Source organism: Lampetra planeri, unplaced genomic scaffold (genome assembly GCF_965212315.1).
Source record: "Lampetra planeri unplaced genomic scaffold, kcLamPlan1.2.h2 scaffold_695, whole genome shotgun sequence".
Classification (NCBI taxonomy): Eukaryota; Metazoa; Chordata; class Hyperoartia; order Petromyzontiformes; family Petromyzontidae; genus Lampetra; species Lampetra planeri.
The window spans coordinates 20478-35800 of record NW_027615518.1 but is presented as its reverse complement, the minus strand read 5'-3'; the positions used below and the strand labels follow the sequence as shown (position 1 = coordinate 35800).

Sequence of the window (15323 nt, the reverse complement as noted above, 5' to 3'; positions counted from 1 at the left end):
GGCTGTTTACTTAAAAGCCCTGTCACACTGAAGGAAGGCTCCTGTCGGAACAAAGCAGGCTTTGTGAGAAAAACATGACACAAAATGGGACGTATCGTGTCTGTGAGATTAACCACACCACGAAGCGGTTCAGGCAGCAGCTGTGTTGACCAAATTTATGAGCATCTGCTGGTCGGCTGCCAGCGATTCCCCGTTGTTTCAGTGCCAGTGAGTTAAATTGGTCCTTCCCATTCACCCGGGACCAACCCCACCCCACCTCAGCCCTACGATTATTGGTTTTGGGTCTGTTGTCCTGTATGGTCGGTGCAATGTGTTTCAAACACAGATAGAAACTCAAGCGCTGGCTGCCAGCAAACAGCAGCCCGTCATTCAAACAGCAGCAGAGAATAATGTTTGGTTGAAATAAACAGCCGCCACTGGTTTCTTATTAGAGACAGCCTGGCCTGATTACCATTAATGTTTGATGAACTCTTCAAAACGACAGGCACCCATCGGGCCCATTTCTGCACCGCATCAACACCCACACTGTCTGGCAGGACAACAAACGCCACGGAAACAAAGACACTACTATCCACCGTCCTGCCCACTGACAATAATGTTTTGGATGGCGATATGAGCCAGTGTCTGGAATATGTTTGCTATTGTTTCAAAATGGGCACAGTACCGCAGGATTGAATTACAAAGATGCGGCCGAGTGAAGATGAATGGAACACGCGAATCATGAAATCCACTTCAGATTGCTCTAATTATCAGTGAATGCATTAAACTGGCACGCTAAATAGCCAAGAATTGGCTTTATTATCATCTTGTTGGTCATTCGTATAATCTCTTTGTCTGGATTTCACAGTGACAGACAGTGACAGGTCTAAAACAAAAATTTCCAATGGGGGTAGAACACAAGTTTCGTCACAGTGAGGATGACGTGACATATCCATGCCATCGTTTACTACTTCGGTAATGGATTGACACGGATCTATAGATCATTACACTCCCCCCATGTCTCAGTTGTGGACCGACAGCACCGCCTCGATCGTCCACACATATCCATTAGGAGAAAACATCAGATCAAATATCCTAGAGATTGAGCTTCCAGGTCAACTGCACTATTCAGCAGAGAATGAATGAGCTTAAGTATTGACTGACACAACCAGGGCAGCATCAGTCTTTGGAGCTCCACCAGCTGAGCCTTGGTTCTGGGACCAGTTAAAGTGGACACACCACTGGATTCGGTTTGCGATCTTGACCAAAACCATAGTTGTGTGGACCTACTTTAAATTTCTTCTTCTCTCTTTCCTTTCCCCGCCACATTCCCATTCTCTCTGTACAGCATGTGGCTGGCCATGTTGGGAAGATCACTGGGGAGATTCTTTCCACAATTAACTCACCCTCTCCCTACTGGCTCACACTTCAGCATTCCAGTTCCCTGGCAGGACTCTCTCCCAGTGTCCTTGCGGACCGACAGGGATAGGAGCTGCGCTGGCATTAAGTAGCAGCGGAGGTGGCAGAGTTGGCTTCTCTCTCCTGGGAGTTGCCTCCGACAGCTTGTCGGTTCTGGGCCAGACAAGACTAGTGGGCAATTGTCCGTCCAGTGAGGTGCGGCAGCATGGGCATGAAATAATCCACCTCTGTGAGCTGTGCTGGCAACCTATGCAGACTTTGGGCATTGTCATGAGAGAGCAAGAGCCAAAATGTCAGGGCACAACTTTTTGCTGCCTGTTTGATCTCTGGAGTGAGGATGCTTTTTTGTGTGCAAGAGATGACATAAATCCATATCACAGGACAATTTCAGGAATCTGCTGCAGAATACAGTTTGTTCTTTTTACAAACTATTAAAAACATTAGAGATTGTATTTCAGAGAAAAAGGGCTTAGTCCCATTCAAAGCTACAGGTAGTTTCCAATAGGACAAGCAGTGAGGAACAGACAGACAGACAGACAGACAGACAGACACACACACACACACACACACACACACACACACACACACACACACACACCTTTGACGAGCCGCTCCGTTGTTGACTGTTTCTCCTGTTTGTCTTTATCCTTCCCGGACATCTCTGCTTCGTCTGGAGGTGAACTTCCAATCTGCTCGCTTCCCTTCCAGCTAGTCTGAAGACCAGCTAGCCCGTCAGCCCGACCGTCAGATCCGTCTTGACTTTTGCTTCGAGTTGGAGGCACAAGTCTCTCCCCAGCAAAGATTAGCTAGCAGTCCGTGTGATTTCCACTCGCTAGCTCACCGCAACCAAGAATAAAGATAAATAAAATGACAAAACAACTGATGATTAAAATCAGCACACAAGAGGAATGTGGAACAATGTAATGTACATTTAGTAGAACAAGAATACATTCGCTATGTAACAGCCGTCAATTACAACGAATGAAGGAATATTACCTAGAGTGGAGGCTGTCGCGCGCCGCTAATCCGATTTACTTCTTCTTTTAGCTAGTTAGCCAGCTAACATCTTAATGCATTGGCAGGTCGGCGAACAGGGGCAGAAAGCACCGGAGGACCGACGACTCATCTTCTCTGCGCGGACCGTTTGTTGCGGGAAAAATGACAGTGGCGCGTTCAGGAAACAGACGAGAACAGTCCGACAGTCCTCGGAGGTGCCGACGGCGTCTTGACAGAGCGTCCTCCTCCTCGGATTAACTGTAATCTGACAGAGGAGCCGCGCTGGTTTCCTCCAACATGGTGGAGCCGATGTGACGTGACTATGGAAACGTGTCACATGACTAGGATGCGTTCACGAACACAAACCTTCTGGGGGACGATATGACGAGACGACGACATAATAGATAATATTTCAATAATATTCCAATGAGGGAAATTGACATATTATTATACCTAAGAATAGCTGTCCAAAGGACTTATGCAGATGTTTGTCATAGTTCATAATTTAATCAGAATAACAATATTATATATCTTTTTAATATTTCAATTTGGATGTTTCTGTATCACTGTACAGTAAAACGAATTTATTGTTAAAATAAAATTATTTGAAGTTTGTCTTCCACCTCTGGCAGTATAGGACAACAGCTTGAGAAAACCATCCTTTCTCCATCACAACACTAGATGGCGGTCTTGTTTCATTTTCGTGCCTGGAGAATTGTAAACAATAGGAGAAAAATGTAAAATGTAAACACAGAAACAGATACAAAAAATGAGATTTATTAAACTTCAAAATAGCATAAAATTCCACTTAAACATTCATTGAAAGTAAATAGCTACAACATTACACTGATATACCACCAATCACAAAATATAAAAACCATGGATACACACATCAGGTCAAACATAACAAGCAGCTCAACAACTAAAAAAAGTATTAGGACTCTTCAGACTGAACAAAAAGGCCATGCATAAAAGAATTAGCTGTTGTTAGTTGTTAGAAATGCTGGCTCATCGAGACACTGATGCGTTTGCTCTATTTTCTGCAGTTTTGTCCGCTGACAGAACTGTCTTGTCCATTCTATGGTCCCCTTCTGTGCCTTCAGGGTAAATATAGATATGACAGTTGTTTAAGAGCCCTGCTGTTTCACCCACTTAAATAAAACCCCCATGCAGAAATCTTTTGAAATCACCCAGCATACTTGAAAACAATGGAAGAGAATGAGCAGCACCAGTAGGCACACAGTCTGAGGATATCTAGTGTCTCCCTGGCACGTATTCAAGACATCTATTCAGGCCTTCTAGGACATACAGTCTGCAGCGGAGACAATATTTAGGCCATTTCTTTTTCTTTGAAAGTCTACAGGGAGTGTTGGGTTCTAACATCTACAGCCGTCGAGTCCAGAAGCTGCATACAGAGAAACATGGAGCGGTCAAGAGGACGTGATCGGCATCACTTCCTATCGTAGGCACTCGTGGCTCTTCAACAGTGCACAGCAACAGCAGTAAGGAGGAAAAAGCCAATTTCTATTTGCACCAGAAACCAGGCTGACTTTGCAACTTCCTCTGAAGGAAATCTGGTTTCCATGACAAGAATAGTGTTTCAACCTAAACAGATATGTTGGGAACAATTATCTGACTTACACAGGAAACTTTCAAACAAGTAGTGATGTTTGAAGACTTTGGTGCACAGTGTGACAGCAAACAGAGAACCATAGGCTATTTTCCAGTCTGAACCAAGTCTTTGACACACAATGGACACCACACAGGAGTGTTACACTACAAAAGAAACCCAAGGAAAACGTCTCACATCAGCACTGTATACAAATACAGAAATCCTTCACTTAAGACCTGGTCATTTGTTCCCACAGTTCAGCTACTCTCCTCGTCTGCCCTGAGATGGACCAACAGTCAGCCATCTTGGACAGGCAGGTCTGGACCCTCGGACACATGTGCATATTGCAAAACAGATACACCAGCCAAAGCTCTCCTTTACACATGTTAATCAGTCTATTTTGGCTATTATTACCAGAACTATAAAGTACTCTTCAAAAAAAGATGCTGAAATTAAAATAGTTCTATGTACCATGTGAATTTTTACTCATTAAACAAAACAAACTCACAGCATATATGCAGTTTTGCGTAAATGTATTCTGGGTAACAATATTTGGATCAAAACTGCACAGTAATTAGGGTCTCTCTTTGCTTGCATATACATCACCATTAATATTAGTTTGCTGCCAATGGAGATCAAGAATGACTAATCGAGTTCCCGAGCAGCAGCAGTTTGAGGAACATGCCTGCAGGGGGCTCAGACTGAAAATGAATGGGCATGCAGAGCTGAGGGCGCCGCCTTGACACAGGAAGCGCTGATAACTGATGCGCTCTGCATCCTGCAGACCAATGCTTCATTGACTACAGCCTACATCTTCGTCTGAGCGCTAGTGGGCGCCCAGGCTCATGTCAACACATCTGTTTTGGGGGAAGTGTTGATGGGAGTGGGTGGTGAGCACAGAGATTAAAGGAGATCTGCTTCAGCTGAGCATGACCAGAGGAACCAGCGCAGATTGGCCTTCCTGTGCGGAGGTTGGTCATATTCCAAGATGGCAGACACCATGAAAAGGAGTTCTCAGAGGACTTTCAGAGGTGAAATGGTCTGTGACAGTTACCTCTGAGAGACAAGTGCCTTCATCTACTGCATGATGAAGCCAGGCTGTGGAGCCATACGCGGTGGGGGCCGCTGGGGCAAAGCAGGTGGGTACTGAGATAGAAACGGGTAGCCAGAGGAGACGCTGGGGAAGGGCTGGCCTGTTCTGGGAGGAATTGGTGGGTACGGCGATGCTGTGTAGAAGACAGGAGGCTGCGCGCCAGCATTTGGAGCTGGACTGAGAATTGGGGCTGGCTGAGCCGGAGGAGGTGGAGGTTTCCTCCTGGGCTGAGCTGTGGGGGAAGAGCTGCTACTGGCATCCGTGAGGAGGGAGGATGAAGGTCTGGCTGCTGCGGATACATCCTGAGATCTGGAGGTAGGCACAGGCGCCTGTGGGAGCTGCTGGCCCTTCAGCACCATCTCCTGCAGCTTCTCAATCTTCACCCGTCTCAGGTGGGCCAAATTCCTCTGGCTCTGGTAGGCATCGATGAAGGCATCCAGGGTCATGTCACCGTCCAGGAAAGAATCAGCCATATTCTGTTGAGTTCAAACACACTCGATGAGAAACAGAATGCTTTCACACCCACGATCGCACAAAGGAAGCTCACGATGTCATCAGTGGAGAATGCAGCGTGCCGCTTACCTCGGTCTCTTCCTCTACTTTGGCTCCCTCGGCCTGAAGCAGAGCCAGCAGAATGTCCAGGGAGGTGTTTCCTGACTTGTGATCTATAAAATAAGACGACACTTTTGTTAATTTAGCTTACTCTGAGACATGTTTGGTCCTGTTGGCAGAAATGTACCAGCAATACGTTTCTTCAGCTAAAGGAATGGTGCTTTTCTCTGTCGTCAGCACTGAACTAAATCTCAGTGACAATGAGCCTTTTTGACAGTCAAGAGCTACATCATTCCACATCATTCCAACACATCTCAGTTACAGGGGCTGCTGTCTACACACCACTCAAAGAGAGGAAATGTAGTTCAAGTGCAATCAGCTCCTAAAACACACAAAGACCCAAAACGGATGGACGATGTTTCTTCAGCACTTCACCACAAATGAATGTGACAGTAATAAAGAGGGTTTACAGCAGCGCGACAGGTAACTTAGCAACAGTAGCACAGTAGCTTCTCCTGTAATTGAGACTTGATTAATAGTGGATGTGGTATATTTAATTCTGCTGACAGAAAAATGACCTACTAGTAATATGATTCGAGGGGAAACACAGACTGTCAGACCAAATGTCAGGGTCAGTTCAGTTATTCTGCACTTTCCATACACACATGCAGCTCAAAGTGCTTTACAACAAAAACAATTAAAAGACATTAAAACAGTGTTGCAGAGGTGCAGGCTAGTACAAAGCGAGTGTAAAAAAAGTATGTTGAGTGAGGAAGCTCTCCTCACTCAATGCCAGCTTCTGTCTCTGCTGCACACACCATGTCTAAATATTCCCAGCTGGTCTCAGGAGCCACCAAGTGACACCTCAGCGTTTCCATTGTTGAAAAGAAGAACCTATGTAAAGGAGCTGGAAATAAATTTATCTTCTTATTGCAATTGAGATAAGAGCATGCGTTATACTTGTGCCTATAATTGTCTATAAGTACACTAAATAGACAAAGTGTCACACGTGACGACAAACACAGCTGTGTTGTAGTGCAAACCGACTATTATGGTCATTTTATTTTAATAGTAATGAGACTGTCAGACGAGTCTGACAAACACTAACTCAGGACTAACTTTTTTCTCATTCATCAGGGAATGCACACACAAATGGGGCAAGGTATTTGAGCCAGTCCATGGTCCGGTGACCGCTGCATCCTCTGTGCGCCTCGGACACTGAGAGCCCTGCTGAGTCAACTTAAGCTGACTGGGTGTCACTAAGAAGGAGGGGTTTGTAAGAAGTTCACTCAACCTGTGTGACAAACAACATGAAATGAGACATTTTAAATGTGTTTAAACTAGTTACTGACGACTCACCTCCATTCCACTGAGCTGTGACACACACACAATGTTTTACAGTGGACACACACACACACACACACACAGAGTGGGGTACCTGGCAGTCTGTACTAAACTTTTCTTCCTCAGCAACTAGGTGAAGACAGATGATAAAAATCCCTTTCATGAATGTGCTGGGCAGGTAAGGCCCCACACCTACCACATCTGTCACCGTCTTTCTGCTTTCTGCCAACTGTGAATGAAGTTCACTGGTTGAAGGGGTAAATGAGGAACAAGGATAAAGTGTTTGAAAAGGAAAAGAGGCCAAAATGGATAAGGGCCGAGCAACCGTCTCATCTTAAAAACGACTGTCATTAGCGTTGATGTACATTGTCACTGTCTGCATGCCTACATGTCGTGAGAACATGCTTGTCACACTGACAGGTACAGCCTCTCACATGTTGGCGAGGATCAATACGTGCACATCACAAAGGTTGTCATTATTACTTATTACATTCTCACTTAACTTACAAAACAAGTGACGTCTTTACAACTCGTAAGTGACAGCCAACTTAGAAGACCTATTCAGTGCTGCTAAACCCACAATAAACACCTTGTGACCTATTTCCAGGTGACCCCACCTGCTGTATTCACATCCCGAACAGGCTCGTTTGACCTCCAATGAAACTAACTATCTGGTCAGTGTGTCAATCAATTCTCCTATACAATAGCATGTGACATGCAAGAGCACACAGGAAAAAACACAACTGCTGGTTAAATAAGACTATTAGACAATGAACCTCTGTAACACCCAACTAACGGTTGGGTGTTAAGTTTCATTTTCTTCATGTCCTTTCCCTCCTCCCTGGGTTGGCTGTTCATCCTCCAGTTCTAGCTCACACTCACCCATCAGACTGCCCAGCAGCACAATGCTCCGCTGTGGTTGGTGTCTGTAAAGGGAGTGTGGTGGTGGTGGAGGGAGTCGGGGTCAGGAGTCCAATGAACGGTCAAATAGGGGGAAGACTGGATAATTTCCTAGGACGGGCTGGGGTTGGGGTTGGGTGTGGAGCTGGGAGTGCAACTAAATGCAAACACGTACACTGAATGCTAATCTGGGAAAATGTCTGCAGCTCTGAGCTGAGCTCTGTCCTCCAGCTGCTCTACTGCAAAATCCCATAACTAGGACGGCTGGTGTGTGGACAGTGGGGGATGGGGTGTGGGGGCACTGGGTAACCTACATTTTGACAAAAGCCATTTCTTGCTGACTGCAAAAAAGTCAACTGGCTGCTGCATGACGCTCATGGTATGCTCAAAGCAGTCCAGCAAGACGGACACACAACGTCAGAAAGGTTTTCAGGCTAGACTTTATCTCATCGATTCCATCTTCTGTCTGTATTACATAAACGCTCCCAGCGTCTGCACACCTCCGCAGGGAACCACACAAACTTCAGGCTGTGTAGCAGAGGAGTGAGCGGTCTGGCATACTATTTTGAGAGGGTTGCTTAGCAACCGCTGCGTCAACAAGGTCACAAGTATCGTCACTATGCCTTTCTTCACACACGAGGAAGTACTGTGGAGGTGTATCACACGGCCTAGTATGCCGTTAAACAGAGCCTACAACCAAGATCTAACTCGCATATGGGACAAACACGTGATGGAACTTGACTCCTGCTCAGCTAAGTGACTTCTGGTGTCTCATCCTGAAACACAGGAACTGGAAAAAACTGGTCTGTTGTGCATGTGTTCGTGTAGACAATAATGTGGAAAACAAATGACACAACATATTAGCATCCAGTTGGTTCACAACATTGGGAGCAGCAGTATTTGATTGACAGTATGTACTTTGAAGTAAATTTACCTGTCAAAAATATAGAAAGGCCAGCAGCACTTCGACCTACGTCGAAAATGTATTTTTACCTCCGGCATGAGGTTCTGTTTTTTGCCGGTGTTTTATCTGTCAGTTTGTCTGTTAGCAAAAGAACTAATCAAAGTTCTGAATTGATTTCAATGAAATGTTGAGGAAATCCTGCCAATGGACCAGGACCCATGTGGATCCAGGAATCTGTTGAAGGATTCTTCCTCATTGTCAGATAGGGACATTTTCATCATCTGTGTCTAGAAACTCCACAATAGCAGCAGTGGACTGTCTCTGTGGACCAGTGGTTAGTGGATCTGTGTGTTAACACAAAGGTTGGGGGTTGGAGCCGGCCCAAAGGATGGTTTTTGTTTTACTGCTGAAATAAAAATGAAAGTGAAAAAAAAACAGCTCAGACGTCATGATTTTGTGTACTGTACTGTACCTAGGGTGGACTTGCGAAGCTGATAGGCTTCAAACTTCTCCTGCAGACAACTGTAACGCTTTTTGAGCTGTTCCTTCTTTTCTTCTAGTCTGGGCTGAAGAGCAAGGTTCTCCTCCGCCAGGGTTCTGTTGTTGACCAGCGTTTGTCCTCCTTGCTTTGCTGGACTTCCTGCATCTGTAACAGAAACATCATAACGTCAGCTTTGTCCTTGAACTCATGACCATTAAAGATGTCGTTTTTCCCTTTTGTTTTAACATCCACAAATGTCTTTGTTGATTGCCACTCTTTGTTTTTTGTTGAAAAAGAATTCTTAAAGACTGATGAAACAAAAAAAGTTGAAAACTTAAGTTCAAAACTCTCGAAAGCTATTTTTTGCACATGTTCAGAAGAGATAGTGCTCCCCCAGTTACAGATCAGGTACCGTCAGAGACGACATGTCGGACAGGTATTGTTCTTGCTAACAACTCAGGACAACCCTAGTGGTAGCAAATTTAATTTGAACCTAGAGTGGAGCTTGTTGCTCTGACGTCATCTTCTTTGTTATCCTCTTGCATGCAGAGGGGAATTTGAACGGCAGACATTTAGCACGGCCGTCAGAATGAGTCCTGCCAATTGTGAGTGCTCAGATCCAGCATCTTGATGTCGGTCTGGTTTTGCCAGGCGAGACAAAACTATCAAAACAGAATGCTCTCCTATCTGGATTCCACCGAGCAACGCAGGGAGAGTTGCACAGCAGGGAAAGTACTGGATGCGTGAACCGTTTTCTCAGTAAATGTATTAACATGCAATCATCACCATGTGTTTCTTTGTATGTGTGGCATTGTTACTGATGTGGTGACAATTTCCCGTCAGTAGCCCTATTACAAATATATTGACTGACAAAAATGTAGACACTTATTTAATAACGTACTTAGAAATTAATATTTTTTATATTATATATTATACATTATTTATTATATTTTATTAAATATTCTAATTTATTTTCCCCACCGTATATGTAAAAAACACTGAGCTTATTCAAAAATTAAAGAGCAGTACCTCTGAGAACATGTTCAGAATCATGAGTACACATCAGCTTGACATCTGGAGTCTGAAGCGCTTCTGTTGTTTTCTACCAGAAAGAAGTCAGATCTGATCTTCAGCAATCTTTGGGCAAAAGTAAAAAGAATGTGGTCTCTAGATCAGCCCGCCCACAATCACAAAATGTTGTCACTTTCTCTCTCCTCTGCCCTGCCCTCCCATCCACACACACACACACACACACACACACACACACACACACACACACACACACACACACACACACACACACACACACACACACACACACACACACACACACACACACACACACACACACACACACACACACACACACACACACACACACACACACACACACACACACACACACACACACACACACACACACACACACACACACACACCTCAACTCTCATTACTTTAATTAACTGTGTTTTACTTTACTTAACTCTGTTTAAACATGTTAGCTGAGACTTAGCAAAGGTTTTCTTTATCGCTCTCAGGGACAAAACTTTGTCATGCATGCGTTCCCTCTGTCATTTGGTGTCTCTGCTGTTCTCGAGTGACCTTCAACCCCAATGTCACACACAGTACCAAACAATGTAGAACATCTGGGTATTGTCCCATGTGGTTTTGAGTCGTGTTCTTTTGTAGGTTAATGTGAAATGTGGCTGTTCACACGTCGTTACAAGGAAGTGAGTTTTCTGCTGTCACCTCAACATTTTGTGTGTGCTGGGGGAAACAATGTCACAAGAAAGTGCAGCGAACGACTGGTTGGATTTGTTTCTTATTGTTGAATTGATCAGTCATCATTACCAAATAGAGATAATAAATGTGTAGATGAATGAAATAAAACTGACAGCTGGTGCACTGACATACACAATGGCCAGTTTCTATTGCGGAAAATCAAGATCTTTTTTTTTAGACTGTTAAATTAGTATAATAAGAACCCTGCTCATTACAACTGAGTCAGATGATCAGTGAGAGCAGGTATTTATCAATCCATCCATCCATCCATCCATCTCCCGACCAAATAACACATGAAACTGTGTCACTGACCAACAGACAGGAAACTATCTGACAGCTGCTGGACCCTGTTGAACCTTATATGGCTGAACATGTTTGGAGCATGAACATTACATAAGAGCAACACCTGTAACAAAAGGCTCAGGCTCTCAACACTGTTGTAAACCAGTCATTCTTCTTTTGTGATGAGTGGACGTCAGTTCAGCACAGACTTCTCGAAAGAGTCAACATCTGATGTATGTGCAAGGATCTTTAATGTCTGCTAGTTCGCTTTGATGGCTTAATAAGACTAGTACATGAGAAGGAGCCACATTTAATAGTGTAGAAAAAAGTTTAAAACCACGTTTAGAAATAAAAAACAAAACAAAAAAACACTTGCAGGTTGTGAAACCATGAAGTGTAAGTAAGGAACAACACATCCCAGTCTCAACCGTCAGTGAAAACACACTGTACATACACATACATGACTCATTTCACACCTCCAACCAATGTGTGCAAATATAGCCGAGAACATGTAGGAAAACCACAAAACTGTCTGGCGTCTAGATGATGGATGAATTACTCACAGCAAACAAGCAGCTCAATGTATCACAAAATACTGTACCTTTCACCAACTGAGCCTGAACAAATGTAGGTTAAGATTTTGTCTGAATAATAATCTGCTGTACAAATACATTTCTGATAATGCGCTTTGTACAAAGAGTTTGTCATTGTGTTTAATCTCATCCTCATTACCGTATTACTTTTAGTGTCAGTCATAGGACATCTACTGTTGACAGGAGATGGAAGGACAGAGAGGTTAGGACTGGGCCTAGGGACGTAGGAAGGACGGTCTGAGGACAGTGGATCTGAGGACAGAGGATGTAAGGACAGACAGACTAGGACAGAGGATGCAAGGACAGAGAGACTAGGACAGGGGGTGTAAGGACAGAGAGACTAGGACAGGGGGTGTAAGGACAGAGAGGTTAGGACAGGGCCTAGGGACGTAGGAAGGATGGTCTAAAGACAGTGGATCTAAGGACAGAGGATGTAAGGACAGACAGACTAGGACAGAGGATTTAAAGACAGAGAGACTAGGACAGAGAGTGTAAGGACAGACAGACTAGGACAGAGGATGTAAGGACAGAGACTAGGACAGGGGGTGTAAGGACAGAGAGGTTAGGACAGGGCCTAGGGACATAGGAAGGATGGTCTAAAGACAGTGGATCTAAGGACAGCGTATGTAAGGACAGACAGACTAGGACAGAGGACGTAAGGACAGAGAGGTTAGGACAGAGGAAGTAAGGACAGACAGACCAGGACAGGGGGTGGCAATGGGGGCAAATGTGAGTGTGGGTCAGCAGGCAGGATAAGGTGGTGTTCCTCCCACTCCATCTCGGTGATGGATGGATTACTCGCAGCAAACAAGCATCTCAATCTACCAAAAACTCCTGTACTTCTAATCATGTGAGTCTTACAGTGAGCTGTGGGTTAGAGATGAGTTACGGTCATTCATGTATCATTTGCTGCCTTTCGTGGGGGCTCAGCCTTATTTTTTGGTTTGTGTTTATGGAGCTGAAGATGTTCAACCTTATTTTTGACTTTAATTCTGCGCAGCAGACCTTTCTTAGAGACCCACAACAGGTTAAACCAGATTAAGAGACATGACATGTTTTAGGAACCCAGAATAGATATAGGTCACTTTAATGTGCCACACACACGTAGATAAATGGAAATTAGAAGCACATTTTCCTCAAGGGGACCTACAATCATCATATAGTGAATATTATGCAATAATAAATGACATGACTTAAATACATTTTGAATTCATGCAAGGATAGCGTATTGGATAGGGACAGGAAACACAACCTTCTAAGTAACCACATGCACAACTGACAGAATATCTGAGGGGAGGTTGCACAAGTGAGAAAAGGAATAAGCAACAAACACCATGTTGGCAGGAGAATCTAACCACGTCTTTGTGCTACAGTGAAGGTCCGAGAAAGCTGTTCCCAAATCATTGATGCACTCAAGCCCAAGACATCTTCTGCATGAATAGTCTGACAGGAATCTCACAGTAAACAACATGACAAATATACACACAAGTTATAATTAGTAAACAGCTGAGTGCAGCCTTGAGCGATGATTGATCTTATTCATTTTAGCTTGGATTACTACAGCAGGGATGGAGTTTGGAAAATCAAACAGTCCACGTCATTTAGTGGGAACAAGCCCCATTTGTACAACTGGTGATACCAATTGGTGATGACAGTATTTGGAAAAGACACACAAAGTGCCTCTGTGAGCCTTGAAGCTATCTTGAGTTTCATTGACTGAGTTTCACTTAGGACTCTCAAGACTCTGGTTCCCATCCTGGTGTTACACAGACAATTTCCCACAAATCTACACCTCAGGCATGTCTTTACTTGGCCTATCTTTACACAACATTAAGTGTCATGGTAACAACTGCAGAGTCATTGCTGTCAAGTTCCTCCCTCCCAGTTACTTCTGGAGAAAATGAAACCATGGAGACAAGCGGATAGGGTGTGGGTCAAAAGCATAACTGACAACACAAAAGGCAGGCTCACAATGAATTCAACACCGTAAACAGTCCTCAATGGGAAATAAATAGGTCTGGTACACTTCAGCTGGTGGTAAGCTCACTCTTACACAAAATTAACTTCAGCATGGAGCTGGAGACAAGTAAAACAACCTGTCTCCTGCCTAACCTACGGGTGTAATATTAATGCAATGTACTTTGGTCTGGTACAAGGTGTGCTGGCAAGAGAGGAAAGTGGTTCCTGGGGGGACAGTGGGGGAGGAAGTATTAGGTTTGATAGATTAACTGGCTTCTTGGGAAGGAAATAATCAGCAGAATAAAACCCTGTCATCTGCCAGCCCCCCCCCCCACCCCCCCCCGGACAGGCCAAATGTCAGTGTGACGAAAAAAAAACCCGACAGAGACTGTTGCAATCTTTGCCTGTGGAAAATGTGAGAGGCTTATCAACTGCTTATCAGAACAAGTTTGACCTGCGATACAGTGGTGATGTTTGACACTTTATTAGACATGTCAGCCAAACACAAAGTACCGGTGGGTGCACAGTAATCTGACTGGTGGTACAGCAGATACCGAGCAGGTGGGTTAGATAACGGAGTCCGGTCCGGTTTCCTCGGACATCTCACACATGAGTCTGCCTTAAATTGGCAGAAATTTGAATGGAGTTTGGTTCCTGAAAGTGTCGAAGCTCGTCCGCCGCAGGATTCCCACCGTTTTCTGAAATGACTCAGCGGTGATGAATTTGACTTCTTCCAATGAAGTTAACTGTGTGTGGTTTGGGGAGTTTCACTAACGTGGAGCAACAACTAACTCACTGGACACTGGAGTGATTAAACTGGACTCCCTGACAAGGTTGAAAGATTCTTCGACTGTTCAGGAGGGTGCAACTATTTTAATAAAACCACTGGAGACATACATTCGCCATAAAACGAAGTCGAAGCAGCCATTTCCGTGACTGTACAGAGCGTTAGCTGGTGAACACAACAAAGGCTAAGGAGCAGTGAGAAGCTAGCGATGGACTACAAAAGCCAAACATACCTCGTCCATTTCTTGAATCATCGTAGTGAGTTTGTCGTCATTCTCCAGAATTTCGTTGAGCTGGGTCATCGTGTAAGCGCTGAACTTGTTAGAAAAACTAGACATTTTGGGTCTTGTCCCGTGCTTCTCTCCGACCGTGCTTTGGTTCTTGTTCCTCAGTTTGTGACAGCTGACCGAGCTCCAGGAAGTGAAGAGGATACAGGCCCGATGCCGCCTTCAAGGTCTGTCGGAATAACCACAAACCGACCTCACAAACCGCCTTTCATTAATTATGACAGGCGCTTGAGAAATGTGTCATAAAAGCGAATACACAACCGTGTCAGGATCTCAGCTTTAACACAATAATGATTTCGTATGGCATTGCCTCAGCTTGTCCACACTCATATCGGATTACCTAAGAAACGCCAA

The 15323-nt window shown here is 44.4% G+C and overlaps 1 protein-coding gene across 1 annotated transcript; it reads right to left on the bottom strand.

Annotated features, from left to right (window-relative positions):
• Positions 1-5083: 5083 nt before the first annotated feature.
• Positions 5084-15020, bottom strand: LOC144741753 (vacuolar protein sorting-associated protein 37B-like). Its single transcript, XM_078624254.1, is given in 5 exon segments — positions 5084-5575; positions 5682-5764; positions 9272-9416; positions 9419-9445; positions 14916-15020. Coding segments are annotated over 5 exon segments (852 nt in total).
• Between the last annotated feature and the right edge of the window lie 303 nt (positions 15021-15323).